The sequence below is a fragment of the Dreissena polymorpha genome, chromosome 1 (assembly GCF_020536995.1).
Source record: "Dreissena polymorpha isolate Duluth1 chromosome 1, UMN_Dpol_1.0, whole genome shotgun sequence".
Lineage (NCBI taxonomy): Eukaryota > Metazoa > Mollusca > Bivalvia > Myida > Dreissenidae > Dreissena > Dreissena polymorpha.
The window spans coordinates 84,288,486-84,303,508 of record NC_068355.1 but is presented as its reverse complement, the minus strand read 5'-3'; the positions used below and the strand labels follow the sequence as shown (position 1 = coordinate 84,303,508).

General features: G+C 36.7%; 1 protein-coding gene across 1 annotated transcript in view; it reads right to left on the bottom strand.

Annotated features, from left to right (window-relative positions):
- Positions 1 to 6,342: 6,342 nt before the first annotated feature.
- LOC127838547 (leucine-zipper-like transcriptional regulator 1) overlaps positions 6,343 to 15,023 on the bottom strand; it is a 39,924-nt gene continuing 31,243 nt past the window's right edge. Inside the window, exons 13-18 of the mRNA XM_052366367.1 lie at positions 13,438 to 13,554; positions 12,823 to 12,988; positions 11,653 to 11,831; positions 10,245 to 10,394; positions 7,832 to 7,966; positions 6,343 to 7,123 (exon numbers count right to left, since the gene is read on the bottom strand). Of these exons, the coding sequence (XP_052222327.1) occupies positions 6,983 to 7,123; positions 7,832 to 7,966; positions 10,245 to 10,394; positions 11,653 to 11,831; positions 12,823 to 12,988; positions 13,438 to 13,554 (888 nt within the window). The 3' untranslated portion in view covers positions 6,343 to 6,982. The remainder of the gene's footprint in view (positions 7,124 to 7,831; positions 7,967 to 10,244; positions 10,395 to 11,652; positions 11,832 to 12,822; positions 12,989 to 13,437; positions 13,555 to 15,023) is intronic.

The following is a 15,023-nucleotide window of genomic DNA, read 5'->3' as shown; positions in this document are numbered from 1 at the left end:
ATGTTCCGACACTTGTAGAAGAAACTCTGTGTTCTGTGCTGGAAAAGGGAGTGCGTGTTCCCACACTTGTAGAAGAAACTTCGAGTTTTGTGCTGGAAAAGGAAAAGTGCATGTTCCCACACTTGTAGAAGAAACTCCGCGTTCTGTGCTGGAAAAGGAAAAGTGCGTGTAAGTCTTTAACATTTAATTATGTGTGTGTGTCTGGCTTGTGATGCTGAAAAAGATGATTTGTATTCAATGATTTATCAATAATATAATAATAGTAATAATTATAAAATAGTGTGGTGCATCAGAAAAATATGTTTTCCAGATGAGATTGATGCATACATGGCATTGTTGCTAAAAGGTAAAGATGTACTATACATTGACTCTGTCAATGGTAGGGAAATTTTTGAAGGCAGACCTGAAAAGGTATTTAATGTGTTGGAGTGTAAAATTTCAGCTACAAGTGCTGCCTTGCAACCATAAATGAAGGTCACCACTTGGTCTTGCTGATAATTTTGCCAAAAAAGAAGGAACTTATTTACATAAATTCATTTGGTGAGCTGTCATGCTCTTGGCATAGACATTGAGCCACCTTCAGCCTGGCGTATAACAACCAAGCCGCATACAAAACAGCACATCTTGTGGAGTGTTTACTTTAAAGATGTGTGGATCATAGGGGACTCAATGCCATACTGGGCATCACAGCTCTGCATGACTGAGAATGTTCCAAGCTTTGAAAACCAGGTTTCTTGGCATTGTCACAGGGGAGCAGGCTAGGGGGACTTGCGAAAGGATATTGAAACTGCGGTTTTATTTTACAACGCCACTAAGGTAGCTGTTATCCATCTGGGGGGTTACAACAACCCAAGGTTCCCCTTAAAGAGCTTTTCAACACCATGCATGCTGAAATAATAAGTTCAGATAGGGAAATACAACCTCCTAAATACAAACATTTTCAAACGAATGTATATGTTGAATTGTCCATCTACCGTGTATTTCCACATTCCTTGTTTGTAATAAATGTATTAATAGTGTAATGGCAAAGACAATCATTAATAATTTATTACAAAAGTCAAAATAGGTACATTCTTAATATGACATTCGTTTTCTGTACTGACAGTTTTATGAAATTGATTTATATATGAACTTAAATATATTTGTGTGCAGGATGTTATAGGGCAATATGTACTCTATTGTAGAATTTTAGTGGACTTTACTATAATTTATTTAGTTTATTATTTATTTAGTGTCTTTACTATAATCTTTACCAATTATTGATGAGTTGTGGCGTGCCTAATGGCACACGTGTAAGCCATCATTGGACAGCATGTGCGTTTCACATTTGCTTGTGTTTCATTCCTGAAGGTTTTCAATATTCTATCGAAGTTTACCTAGTGGATGATCTCAACAACACAAGAATATACTTATATATATATTTGTTTAATATGTTTTTATAATTGTACACAAAGGAATAATGTATTGTGTTCGATTATGATAACTAAAAGTTTTTTTGTTTTTTTTAAATATATTAGTAATTGTTATATGTATAGATATTTTTTAATTGCATTTCGTCAACTTAATCTACTTTTGTCAACTATATTATTTGCTTAACAGAAAAATACATATTGAACAAAATGTCAACATTAAATTGGACTATAATAATTACCTCTATTTGTATTAAATGTAAATGTAAAAGTGCTAATTTAAGAATAATACTACTCCATCAATTTTTTAGAACCCCAAATCTTACTTCTGTGACAAATATCCTTACCAGGCAGAGGTTACAAAGAAATGAAACAGTGTTGAGTTTTTTTTCAGAATTGAAGATATTTGAATCCACTTGTTCCATGGATATACAAACTTCCCGTTTGATCATAAGACATGCTGGCTGGCTGAAGTTTCACACTTGGACTTACCCGTAATTATAGGTATTGTTGTGAATTTCTTGGGTCCAAAACAGTTTCAAAGTATGGAAATAGCTTATTTTCGTTGCATCTAATATAGAAAATTAGGGATTATCTGCAACTCTAGGTTTAAATAAAATGTTCAGGCTCTATTTGTATTGTTTAATTTGTGTATGTATGTGTTATTTAAAATGTACTTAGCAAAAGCATTATACATATTTACATGTTAATGTTTTCTTTTCAAAATTACTATGGGGAGCCAAACCAGTGCAGGATTTCATTTAAATCATGAATCACTTGAATTTCGAAATGACATAATGTAAATCCTACATGAGAACTGGCTAACAATGGTTAGTTTTATGATAATGGACACCGATAGCACAACTTAAGCTAGAACTAGAGCTTTGTCACAGACGTGACCAATACCCCCACACACCGCATTGACACAGAATATTTAGCATGTTGTCTTCACAAAAAACAGCAGACACCATGCTCAATGTTTAAAACGCACTAAGTGACCCAGTGACCTAGTTTTTGACCCGGCATGGCCCATGTTCGAACTCGACCTACACATCATCTAGATACAACTTTTGACCAAGCGCTGTGAAGATGGGATATAAACTACTTGAAATAGAGAGCGGACACCATGCTGAATGTGTATAACGTACTAAGTGACCCCGTGACCTAGTTTTTGACCCAGCATGACCCATATTCGAACTTGGCCTAAACATCATCTAGATACAACTTCTGACCAAGTTTGGTGAAGATCGGATGAAAACAACTTGCATTAGAGAGCGGCACCATGCTTAAACACACAAAGTGACCCCTGTGACCTTGTTTTTTACCCGGCATGACCCATATTCGAACATTACCTAGATATCATCTAGATACAACATCTGACCAAGTTTGGTGAAGATCGGAAGAAAACAACTTGAATTAAAGAGCAGACACTTAATACGGACCGACCGACAGACCGACCGACAGACAGACGAGCTCTCTCCTATATACCCCCCTAAACTTCGTTTGTGGAGGTATAATGAGACAGGAACTATATCCCAGAGTGTCTACAAGTGGAGGGATCAGAAGCACACTGTAAACACTTCAGAAATAGTCTCCACAGTCTACAAAAAAACATTAAGTTCTGTCTACCAAAGTGATCACAAATGTGCAGAAATGCTTAACGCGTGCACTTGAACAATATAAAGGTAATTAAAAGGATTTTAATGCAGCATTTAGACAAACGGTTCTTCATTTGTTCGGAGAGCACCAATCATGTGGCCAGTGGTGTGGTTATCACAAGGACCAACAGAACTATAAACCCAAAGAATTGCTTATGGAAGGCCCCTCACTGGTGATAGTTTGCAAACAGATATGGCCGCTATTTGTGGTGTCTTCATTACAATTGCTGCTATGAGTGCCATGAGGATCAACAAAGGATAATGAGTCATTTAACAATAGGGTTGCAATAAAAGCAACAAAGTGAATAGATTTGTCAGGATCAGATAGTTCATCAATTCACAAAAGCTCACCATGAAGACGTAAACCAGGTAATTGCCAAAAATATACGCTCCTCCTAAAAAAATTGACCACATACGTGGAAAGTTTGGTGAAGATTTGGTGAAAACTGTATAAGTACGACAGCTGAATTAACTACAAATTCTGTTGTTTTTATAAGATATAACTTCAACAATATACCTCAATAGACACCATACAATATTTAACAAGAGGGCCTGAAAGGCCTAAAGTCGCTTACCTGAGATAACAAGATATTGGGACAAATCTTCTGACCAAGGAAAAATGCCCCGCCCCTGGTGGCCATGATTTTAAAGCAACCAAAACCATTTTCGAACTCATCCAAGATATCATTGGGACAAATCTTCTGACCAAAATTCATGATGATTGGAAAATAAATGTTACCTCTCAATGTTAACAAGGTTTTACTATAGCCATATAAGGAAAAAAAACGCCCCCGTGGTGGCCAAGTTTTTCAACCAACCGGCATTTTTTACTCTTCCAAGATATAACTGATCAATCTTCTGACAGAGTTTCATGAAGATCCGACTATAAATGTGGACTCTAGAGTGTTAACAAGATTTTACTAAAGGCATATATAGCAATATAAGGAAAAATGCACTGCCCCTTGGCAGCCATGTTTTTCAAGCAAACTTAACCATTTTAAAACTAATCCAAGATATCAATAAGACAAATCTTCTGACCATATTTCATGAAGATTGGACAATAAATGTGGCCTCTAGAGTGTTAACAAGGTTTTACAAAAGCCATATATAGCCTTATACAGAAAAATGCCCCGCCCCCTGGTGGCCATGTTTTTAAAGAAACCAAAACCATTTTCGAACTCATCCAAGATATCATTGGGACAAAACTTCTGACCAAGCTTCATGAAGATCGAAAAATAAATGTGGCCTCTAGATCTGTTAACAAGGTTTTACTATAGCCATATAAGGAAAGATGCCCCGCCCCCCTGGCGGCCATGTTTTTCAACCAAAGGGAATCATTTTTTAACTCTTCCAAGATATTATTGGAAAGAATCTTCTGACCAAGTTTCATGAAGATTGGACAATAAATGTGGCCTCTAGAGTGTTCACAAGAGTTTACTATAGCCATATAAGGAAAAATGCCCCGCCCCTTGGCAGCCATGTTTTTCGAGCAAAGGTTACCATTTTCGAACACATCCAAGATATCATTGGGACAAATCTTCTGACCAAGTTTCATTAAGATCGGAAAATAAATGTGGCCTCTATAGTGTTTACAAGGTTTTACTATAGCCATATAAGGAAAAATGCCCCGCCCCCTGGCAGCCATGTTTTTCAACCAACCAGCATCATTTTCGGCAACCAACCAGCATCATTTTCAAACTCTTCCAAGATATTATTGGGATGAATCTTCTGACCAAGTTTCATGAAGATTGGACAATAAATGTGGCCTCTAGAGTGTTAACACGATTTTACTATAGCCATATAAGGAAAAATGCCCCGCCCCTTGGCAGCCATGTTTTTCAAGCAAAGGTTACCATTTTTAAACTCATCCAAGATATCATTGGGACAAATCTTCTGAGCAAGTTTCATGAAGATCGGAAAGTAAATGTGGCCTCTAGAGTGTTAACAAGGTTTCACTATAGCCATATAAGGAAAAATGCCCCGCCCCCTGGCGGCCATGTTTTTCAACCAACCGGCATCATTTTCGAACTCGTCCAAGATATTATTGGGATGAATCTTCTGACCACGTTTCATGAAGATTGGACAATAAACGTGGCCTCTAGAGTGTACAAGATTTTACTATAGCCATATATAGCCATATAAGGAAAAATGCCTCGCCCCTTTGCAACCATGTTTTTCAAGCAAACATAACCATTTTCGAACTCATCCAAGATATCATTGAGACCAATCTTCTGACCAAATTTCATGAAGATTGGACAATAAATGTGGCCTCTAGAGAGTTAACAAGGCAATTGTTGACGGCGCATAACGCAGGACGGACAAAAGGCGATCAAAAAAGCTCACCACGAGCCCGTTGGGCTCAGGTGAGCTAAAAATGCAACTTCACGCGTGTTTAGATATAAATGAGGAAATGTGTCATGCACAAGAAACATAACCCTACTTTTTATAAAATGAGAGTTAAAAGCCTTAAATGTTGTTGTATACCATTACTTTTCAGGGCTATATGTCAGAAACTATACAATTCCAAATCGAAGGCTTTTTGTTTTGGCATGATAGTCAGCAATAAAATATTGATTGAAGTTAAAACCTCTGAGACTTATGAGCACACACATGGTGAAGGGGATTCAGGAATGCAAAGTTTATGCATGGCAATTTACCTTTGTAAATACCTATATTTGCAACAGTTATAATATGTAACAACTTTGTTATACACCAACCTTATGTGGTAGGTTATGACAAACTGAAAGGTACCCCTAGACCATATCTATTAACTCCATTATCAATGCACTGTATGGTTAAATAGCACAAGCATATTTTCAGTAATATCAACAGCTTGTCATTGTTGAAAAAGAGGAAAATTACTTCAGTAGTTTTGAACATAGGATAATACAAACTTAACATGTACAAATTCATATCATAACAAACCATACATGCATGCTAGTTTGGGTGTTTAAAATTGAAAAGTGTAAGAGGACACCATAGGAAAGGTCAGATAAATTGACCGACAGATCTCCATGGTGAATCCAGTATACACTAAGCAACTTTGTTGCTGTAATATACAATGTATATATATATATATATATATATATATATATATATATATATATATATATATATGTATATATATATATATATATATATATATATATATATATATATATATATATATATATATATGTATATATATATATATATATATATATATATATATATATATATACATATTAACCGTACTTTAATTTGCAGAGAAAGGATAAATGATAAAACAGCATTCATACAATAACTAACTGATATTAATCCTGAATGCTTCACAATGGCTGTAACCTCTGTAAATCACAGACTACAGCAATTGAATGAGGCAATTAATCCATATCCTTACTTTTGCAACTATTACTCCCCTGATAAAGTTGCTGAAAATAATCTGTTTTGGGGCTTTGTTCACATTTGCACCACCATTTCAATCATATCACAGCTGTTTGGTAACCTTCTTTCCGTCAGTTTCTACTACTTTCAGTTTCCTAAGCGAGCTATTCTTATTTTAGAGGTTGCAGGTGCATACTTGTGCTCATAACTAAAACCTGCCGCATTTAAATCAGTGTTCAGGGAAGAATGACTTTTGAAATTATTTCCTTACTAATTCCCACCCAACTTATGTGACAGAAATGGAAAAGACCAACATTAAATATGAACCAATCAGCTGTCAGAAAAATCTGCCAGAAACACAAAAGATTTTGGCCTTTTGAATTGGACTACCAGGAATCAGTCAGACTGTCCGGCATCCATTAGACAGCTAGGAATCTGTAAAACTTCAAAGAATCCATCTGCCTGTGACAGACCTGTCAGCTGTAAAACGAGTCAGTGAGACTGACAGATTTGCAAGCTGCAAAACGAGTCAGTCAGTCTGTGACAGACCTGTCAGCTGTAAAACGAGTCAGTGAGACTGCACAGTGCAGTATCGTGTGTGAAGCGTGTCTCTGACATGTCCTCTGCAATGGCTTGCAAGATGTCCAACAAAAGCTCACGACTCAGCCTAGATATCTGGGGCAGCTTGGCAACCTGTATCACAGTAAACAAGGCTTAATGAATGTGCGTAAGATGAATGTCACAGATAAGCCTGGCAATTTGCATAGGCAAATCAGGGACAACACTTTCCCTGTAATCTGTTTTTTCAATTAGAAAAGACTCCTACTGAATGAAAAATACCATAAGAGCAAAACAATGTTGTCCTTGATTACCCTTTATTGTATTAACTGAGCCAAGGTTATTCAGTTCTCCAAGACATAACAAGAGCACTGCATAATGGGTGCCACGCTCGGCTTTTTTTTTTTTAGAGGTCACAGTTACCTTGACCTTTGACCTAGTGACCCAAAAATGGGTGTTGCTTGTAGAACTCATCAAGGTGCAACTACATATTAAGTTTCAAAGGTTTAGGTTGAAGCACTTTGATTTTAGAGCCAATGTTGAAAACCTTTAAAAAATGTTAAGGTTTTAGCACGACGCGGACGGCGGACGACGAGCTGGCTATGACAATACCTCGGGTTTTCTCCAAAAACAGCCGAGCTAAGAATGACATAATATATTTTGATGACTGAAAATGTAAAATATAATACCGAATTAGACAAGTATAACTACATGTAGTCACCAAAGAGATGTGGAGATAACAATAGCAAAATAATGGGCCCAGATTAGCAAATAAAACAAATCAAATATTGATGACTGAAATCTTTAAGTTACAAGATCAAATTGATGACCAAAAGACGTCACCTTGGGAAAGTGGTGCACTATGATCCTCAGTGCATGCTTCTTCATGTCTGTTGCTTGGATACGGTCTGCTGCCTCAAGGATCTGGACCACATTCTGACATGTGACATTCATCTCCAGATTGTGCTTGCAGTAGGCCTGCAAACACATGATAATTTGTGTAATAGGAATTTTCTCAATTGGTTGACTGCTTGCCGAAGTCTTGTTCAATTTTATGAGAACAAAAAATTGTGCAAACCAGGTACCGGGTAGCCTGTTGCACTGTTCATTTTCACATTGACCTCGCTCTAGGTTGATTAATTTGTAATTATGGTAATTAGTTACCGGGTACTTTTAAATAATCAAAATGTCAAACAGCTGTATGTTAAACTCAAAGACTTTATTCCACTGAAAAATAACTTTCAAATGAAGAAGTTTTCTCCTAAAAATAATTTAACACAACAATACCTCATGATCTTAATACAAAATTCACAAGATGACAAAGTTAACAATGTTTATATTGAGTTAAGCTTAACATACACATTTAATGAACAATTTGTACAAAAATATGTATTTTGTTAGTTTCAGCAATCACATGACTGTATTAATCAATATTTACATTCAGAAATCTATATAAAACAAGATGTGTTTGTGAAACACTATGTCCAACGATATATTTGACCATTGACCTTTAAGGATGACGTTGACCTTGATCTTTCACCACTCAAAAATCGCAGCTCCATGAGATACACATGCATGCCAAATATCAAGTTGCTATCTTCAATATTGCAAAAGTTATGGCCAGTATATTAAATGAGCAATTTTTACCCATATATTCGACATTTGACCTTTAAGGATGACCTTGACCTTTCACCACTCAAAATGTGCAGCTCCATGAGATACACATGCATACTAAATATGAAATTGCTATCTTAAATATTGCAAAAATTATGGCAAATGTTAAAGTTTGACGCAAATAAACAAACCAACAGAAAGGGCAAAAACAATATGTACACCAGTATAGACTGGGGGATATTATAAAAATTAACAATTATTAGGGCTCTCATATGAGACAAGTTCCCAACTTTTGTTTAAACGACTATTTAGGTACCCCGGTAAATTGTCCATTCTTATAATCACCGAAGTACAATGGGTAAAACAATACACTGTAACTCCAATATAGCGCGGTCAATGGGGTCCAAGCCGCGAAACAGCGTTATAACGGATCCGCGTTATAGGTTTTGAGCTCATTTACTGCAGGGCGCTATAAACAAAACAGGTATAGAATAGCCTATAATATAGGTCATGTATATATATATTGCCATGCTGTGTTGACGCAAATACATGCATATAAACCGAATCGTATCGATAACAGTATACATACCGCTTTTCTTATGTGCACATTTATCCGATAATCCAATAAAATTGCAACATCACTTAAAAAATAATAATCTTGAACATTAATGACGATATATGTTTAAGAAATTCGTAAACACAACCGTACGCATATATGCCATTTTCAGAAGTGTTAAGAGTACAGTGCATTATGGGGAAGAGCTTTCATTGGACGAGCAACTTTAAATTTAGATTGAATGCAATACGACTCATGTACAAAAATTGTTTTATTGCGTCATACGCATGCAAAAAACGTGTTTCTCGGGGACTTTCTGATACCGCGCGAAAATGAAAGTGAAGCTCTGTTAACAATTGCCGGTACACTGCGTTCGCATGTTAATAAATCGTCTGCATTATTTAATTTCTTATACACGAACTGAAAGATTAAATGACATAATACTAGAACGATAATAAAATGACAGAAAAAGTTGTTTTATACAGTAGGCAGTATATTTCACAGCCGCTCATTTAATATAGTCAAACTGCAACCATATCAAAGAAAGAATGTTTCAATCGTTTTGAATTACTTGAATTGTATAACTATCCCGCTTGCACTTAACTTATGGAAGTTATCGCACTGAACCGCTCTGATGAGGAAAACATGTAATAAACACTGACACGCGAGTTTTTCACACCTTTATTGACATTACACAACAGATTAACACCAATTAGCTGTCGGTGTTGTTTAACCTCGAGGCGATTATAATCGGTTCAACGGACGGTTGAATAAAGCAATCAACATAACTGTGATTGCCGCCATCTTTGAATTGTCTGAAAATACATGAAGTTGCATTATACGGATTTGAATCAGAAATAAAATGGAAGGTTGGAGAAAAAATGGGATCCAAGCACCCTCCGCGTTATATTGGATTCAGCGTTATAACGGAGCGCTTTATATTGGAGTTACAGTGTAGCAATATTCATGTAACAGTATTTAAATCTCATGACTCCTGAATATTGCCTTAATTGAATGTGTATTAAAATTTATTGATTTCACTACTTCCATGCCTTGAAATTTTCTCCTAAGTAACCAAGTAGTTACCTGCAGTCTGTTGTTTGTAAAGCCATAAAAATAAGGGGCTGGGAAGAGATATAAGGAATCCTCGGGGGGCATGGTCACATCTCCATAGTAGATGTAGCGTAGCAGACTGTCGAACGCCTGTCTTGACGGGACCATCTCCCCTATGGCTATCTGGGATACACAGAGTACAATAGCATTGCGTTGTGCAAAACAAGAGCACCGCATAACGGGTGCCATGCTCGGCTACAGGTGCAGTTTTGAATAAATGATAGCTTGTCAGAATTTTTTCTTCTTTTTTTAGAGGTCACATTGACCTTGACCTTTCACTAAGTGACCCCAAAATGGGTGTGGCATGTAGAACTCATCAAGGTGCATCTACATATGAAGTTTCAAAGTTGTAGGTGAAAGTACTTTGATTTTAGAGCCAATATTAAGGTTTTAGCACGACGCCGGCAGACGGCGGACGACGAGCTGGCTATGACAATACCTCGGGTTTTCTCTGAAAACATCCGAGCTAATGAGCCTCTTGACATAGCAGAACAGTGCAGCTGCATATATGACACTAAATCTCTATACTTTGATGAGGAGTCATAATGTATGCTTATGACACCATGATATCTTGAGTGACTTCAGCGCTTGTAACAGAACAGACATCGTTTAACCAGTAACTACATAAACATGTTGACACTTTCTTATGCTAATGTAATTTTCATTTAGATTATTGTTGGTAAGCTTCAGCTTTGTTTTTACCCCACCAAACAAAGAATGGAGTAAATCTTATGAAAATTTGCATAATTCCAAAACCGACTTCTTACAAATAAGCCTTATTTGTACAGTTTCTGAGCAGAAATGAAGTGCAAAAGTGTCTATGGACAGACAAAATGTGAACATTGCAATTCAGTTTGTCATTTTAAAGCCATAATGAAAGCACTGTAAGCTTTCTATGAATAATTTATTAGAACAGGATAACTTCAGGCTTTAAAACAGGGACACTTTATAAAATAGACTAAACTGAATTTCTACACTAACATTATTTTAAATAAAAAAGTTGTGTATGTGAATTTTCAGTTTTATGTAAAATTTGAAAGTAAATTATTCTGCTTTAGCTTAATAAAAATCAAGCAAGTGTAATACTTTAAAAACAATTTTTTTACTTTCACGTTTTTCCTTTAGTGGAGGACTACAAAGACTAACTAGAGTTTTGTCAACTACATTCAAGGGCAAAAAAAACTGGAATGTGAGGTTCACTCTTCATGAAAAACTGTCAAACAATTCATTGGGATGACATTTTTTAAGTTCAATTCAATTGTTTAAAAAATCTACCAAGTTCTCTCATCATATGTGGAAAACCAAAAAGTCCAACCCACAAACAAAAACACAGACAGAGTGACTACAATAAACACCTTGCCGGGGTTCAACAATAACTTACAGTGACTGTGTTGGTCTCCGGCATGAATGAACGGAACATGGCCTCGAAGTATGTACACCTGGCAGCTAGCACGGCTTTGTGGGCTCGTATCGCTTCATTGCCCAACATGAGAGTGATGTCACAGAACTCTCGGCCCGTTGACTTCAGGAAATCTTCCATGTCCTTCTGTAGGCTGTTGGCTGAAAATTCAAGCACCTTGTTGTTTTAAAGGGGGTGTAGGTAAAAAAATAAGTGAACAAAAGCACCGCATAACGGGTGCCAACGCTCATCTGCGGGTGCAGTTTTGAATAAATGAAAGCTTGTCAGAAGTTTTTTTATTATTATTTTTAGAGGTCACAGTGACCTTGACCTTTGACCTAGTGACCCCAAAATGAGTGTGGCGTGTAGAACTCATCAAGGTGCATCTACATATGAAGTTTCAAAGTTGTAGGTGGAAGTACTTTGATTTTAGAGCCAATGTAAAGGTTTTAGCACAACGCCGGCGGACGGCGGATGACGAGCTGGCTATGACAATACCTCAGGTTTTCTTCGAAAACAGCCGAGCTAAAAATCAGAGATCTGAATTCATTGGTTACTTAAATTCGCTGAGAAATTAAGATTGGAAAAAATTTCCTGAACATCAGTTGGAATTTAATTTTCAAGACAGGAAGTTATGGTAAAAAGATTTCCGATAACAAGAAGATCTAATCTATATGCTTATTTAAGCAATTCATGATTTCCTGGTAAGGTGATAGTAGAAACTGACAATATTTTGCCAAAAAAAAGTATTCAAGCAAAGTCTGCTGAAAATCAAAAGAAAAAATTAGACACAGTAAAAATCATGAAGAATTTGTTCGACCAATGACAAACAAGATTGAATGAAAACATTTTTATTGACATTGGGTGATATAAAAAAAAAATGCCATCTTTGATTTGGGACACATAAAACAGATTCAGCAAGCGTGATGAAGATGTAAAATGTTGAACTTGAACCATTCCCCCTCTCAGAAGCAAAGTGAAAATAGCAACTTGCTTAAAACCAGAACAGCCTGCCATTAACTGGCAAGCTGTTCAGGTTTTATGCAGTTTTCTGCTAATAAGTATCTTAGGGGTTGGACAGGAAGCCTTTAAAACTGAAATATAATAAGAAATGTCTCAAATACAATTTGAATTTATAAAAAGCCTACTTACTGTAGACGGTGTCGAAGTGTGGCTCGGCGCAGGCTCGACTCCCCTGGTGCTGGGCCTTGCGCCGGATGACCTCCACCATGAGGGTCTGCTCCAGCCGCTCAAACTCCTCGCTCATGATGATCTCGTTGTAGTTGCACTCCTTCACTATGTACTTCAAACAGTACTCCTGTAACACATATATGTGTTGTTCTGAGAAAACTGGGCTTAATGCATGTGCGTAAAGTATCGTCCCAGATTAGCCTGTGCAGTCCGCACAGGCTAATCAGGGACGACACTTTCCACTTTTATGACATTTTTCGTTTAAATAAAGTCTCTTCTTAGCAAAATTCCAATTTAGGCCGAAAGTGCTGTCCCTGATTAGCCTAAGCGGACTGCACAGGCTAATCTGGGATGACACTTAACGCACATGCATTATGCCCAGTTTTGTCAGAACGCAATTCTTATTGTGTTGTTGTTTGTAGATGAGCATCTTTCTGAAAAACTGGGCTTATTGCATGTGCGTTAAGTGTCAACCTGGATAAGCCTGTGGAAACTGCACAGGCTCATGTGGGAAAACACTTAATGCACATCAATTAAACAGGTACCTCTAGGCCAAGGTGATGCCCGACACCTTACCTTTAGGAAGTCCAGTTGCAGCAGTGCAGCATTCTGCAGGGCGACCAGCACATTGTTGTTGCCAATGAAGGCCTCCAAGTACTGAACACACAACTGCTCCAGGCGCAGCATGTTGAACTGAAACACATTGAAGAATAGAACATGTGGTGACTTAGGCGGGTATTTTCCGTGTTAAACTGAGGTAAAATACATCACAGGCTAGAACATGTGCAAACTGGGACACATCTAGACACAATATTCTTTGACTTCAGAACATACAATAGAAGAATATACATGTAGCATGCAAAGTACAAAGGAATTTCAATTCATTAAAAAATCATTGTAACTCTAGAATGATGACATTAGGTAAACAAGAGCACCGCTAAAGGTGCAGTTTTGAATAAATGAAAGCTTGTCAGAATTTATTTATTTTTTAAAGGTCACAGTGACCTTGACCTTTGACCAAGTGACCAAAAAATGGGTGTGGTGTGTAGAACTCATCAAGGTGCATCTACAAATGAAGTTTCAAAGTTGTAGGTTGAAGCAATTTGATTTTAGAGCCAATGTTTAAAACCTTAAAAAAATGTTAAGGTTTTAGCACGACTCGGACAGCGATCTGGCTATGACAATACCTTGGGTTTTCTCCAAAAACGCCGAGCTAAAAATGTAACATTAAAGCAAGAGCTGTTTGTGAAACAATTACACTCATTTTGCTATTAAAGTAATCTTTGTTGGTGAAGATTCGATGAGAGCTGTTAAAATGTTAGATTTAAAACTCTTGAAAGGCGAATTATATTTAATTAAAATGATATCTTCAGAATGGAGAGATTTGTCTTGTTATCAAATTTGATCTTAGCATCATAAGATAAAAACAGTCTCATAAAGTACGGTGAAGATCAGATTAGAACTGTTAGAATAAGAAAGTGGCAATAGTAATGGCCACCAAAACACAAACAGGAATTAGAAAACTTATTTTTCTAATATCTTTTACAGATGTCTGTTTTCATTTAGATAAGCATCATTAAGTGGAATCAGTTTTTCAATATTAGGTCAGTACTGGTGATAACAATGTTAGTTAATTCATTATTTAGAAGTAAATGTTACATGTTTCCACAAAAGTTAACAAGGTGACATCCATTAAAACAATATTTGTATAGCTGTTACTATGTGAATTGGGGGGAATGAATAAACTCAGTAAGATAAATTCCTACATTGTTTTTACTGACCTTGCACAATTTGAATAAGAGAAAACAAGAGCTGTCACCATAGGATGGCTTATGCCCCTATAAACCCTTGGTAGAAGTTATGACCTTTTTTCAAAACCTAAACCCAGATTTTGAAACCTAAATGCGGACCCTAAGTTCAAGGTCAAGGTCACAGGGGTCAAAATTTGTGTGCGTATGGAAAGGCCTTGTCCATATACACATGCATGCCAAATATGAAAATGCTATCTGAAGCGACATAGAAGTTATAAGCATTTTTCCAAATCTAAACGCAAAGTGTAAAGGACAGACGGACGGACAGTCCAATCACTATATGCCCTCCTTCAGGGGCATAAAAATGTCTTAGAATATCAAAATTAATCAGAAAGCTACATAAACTGAGAG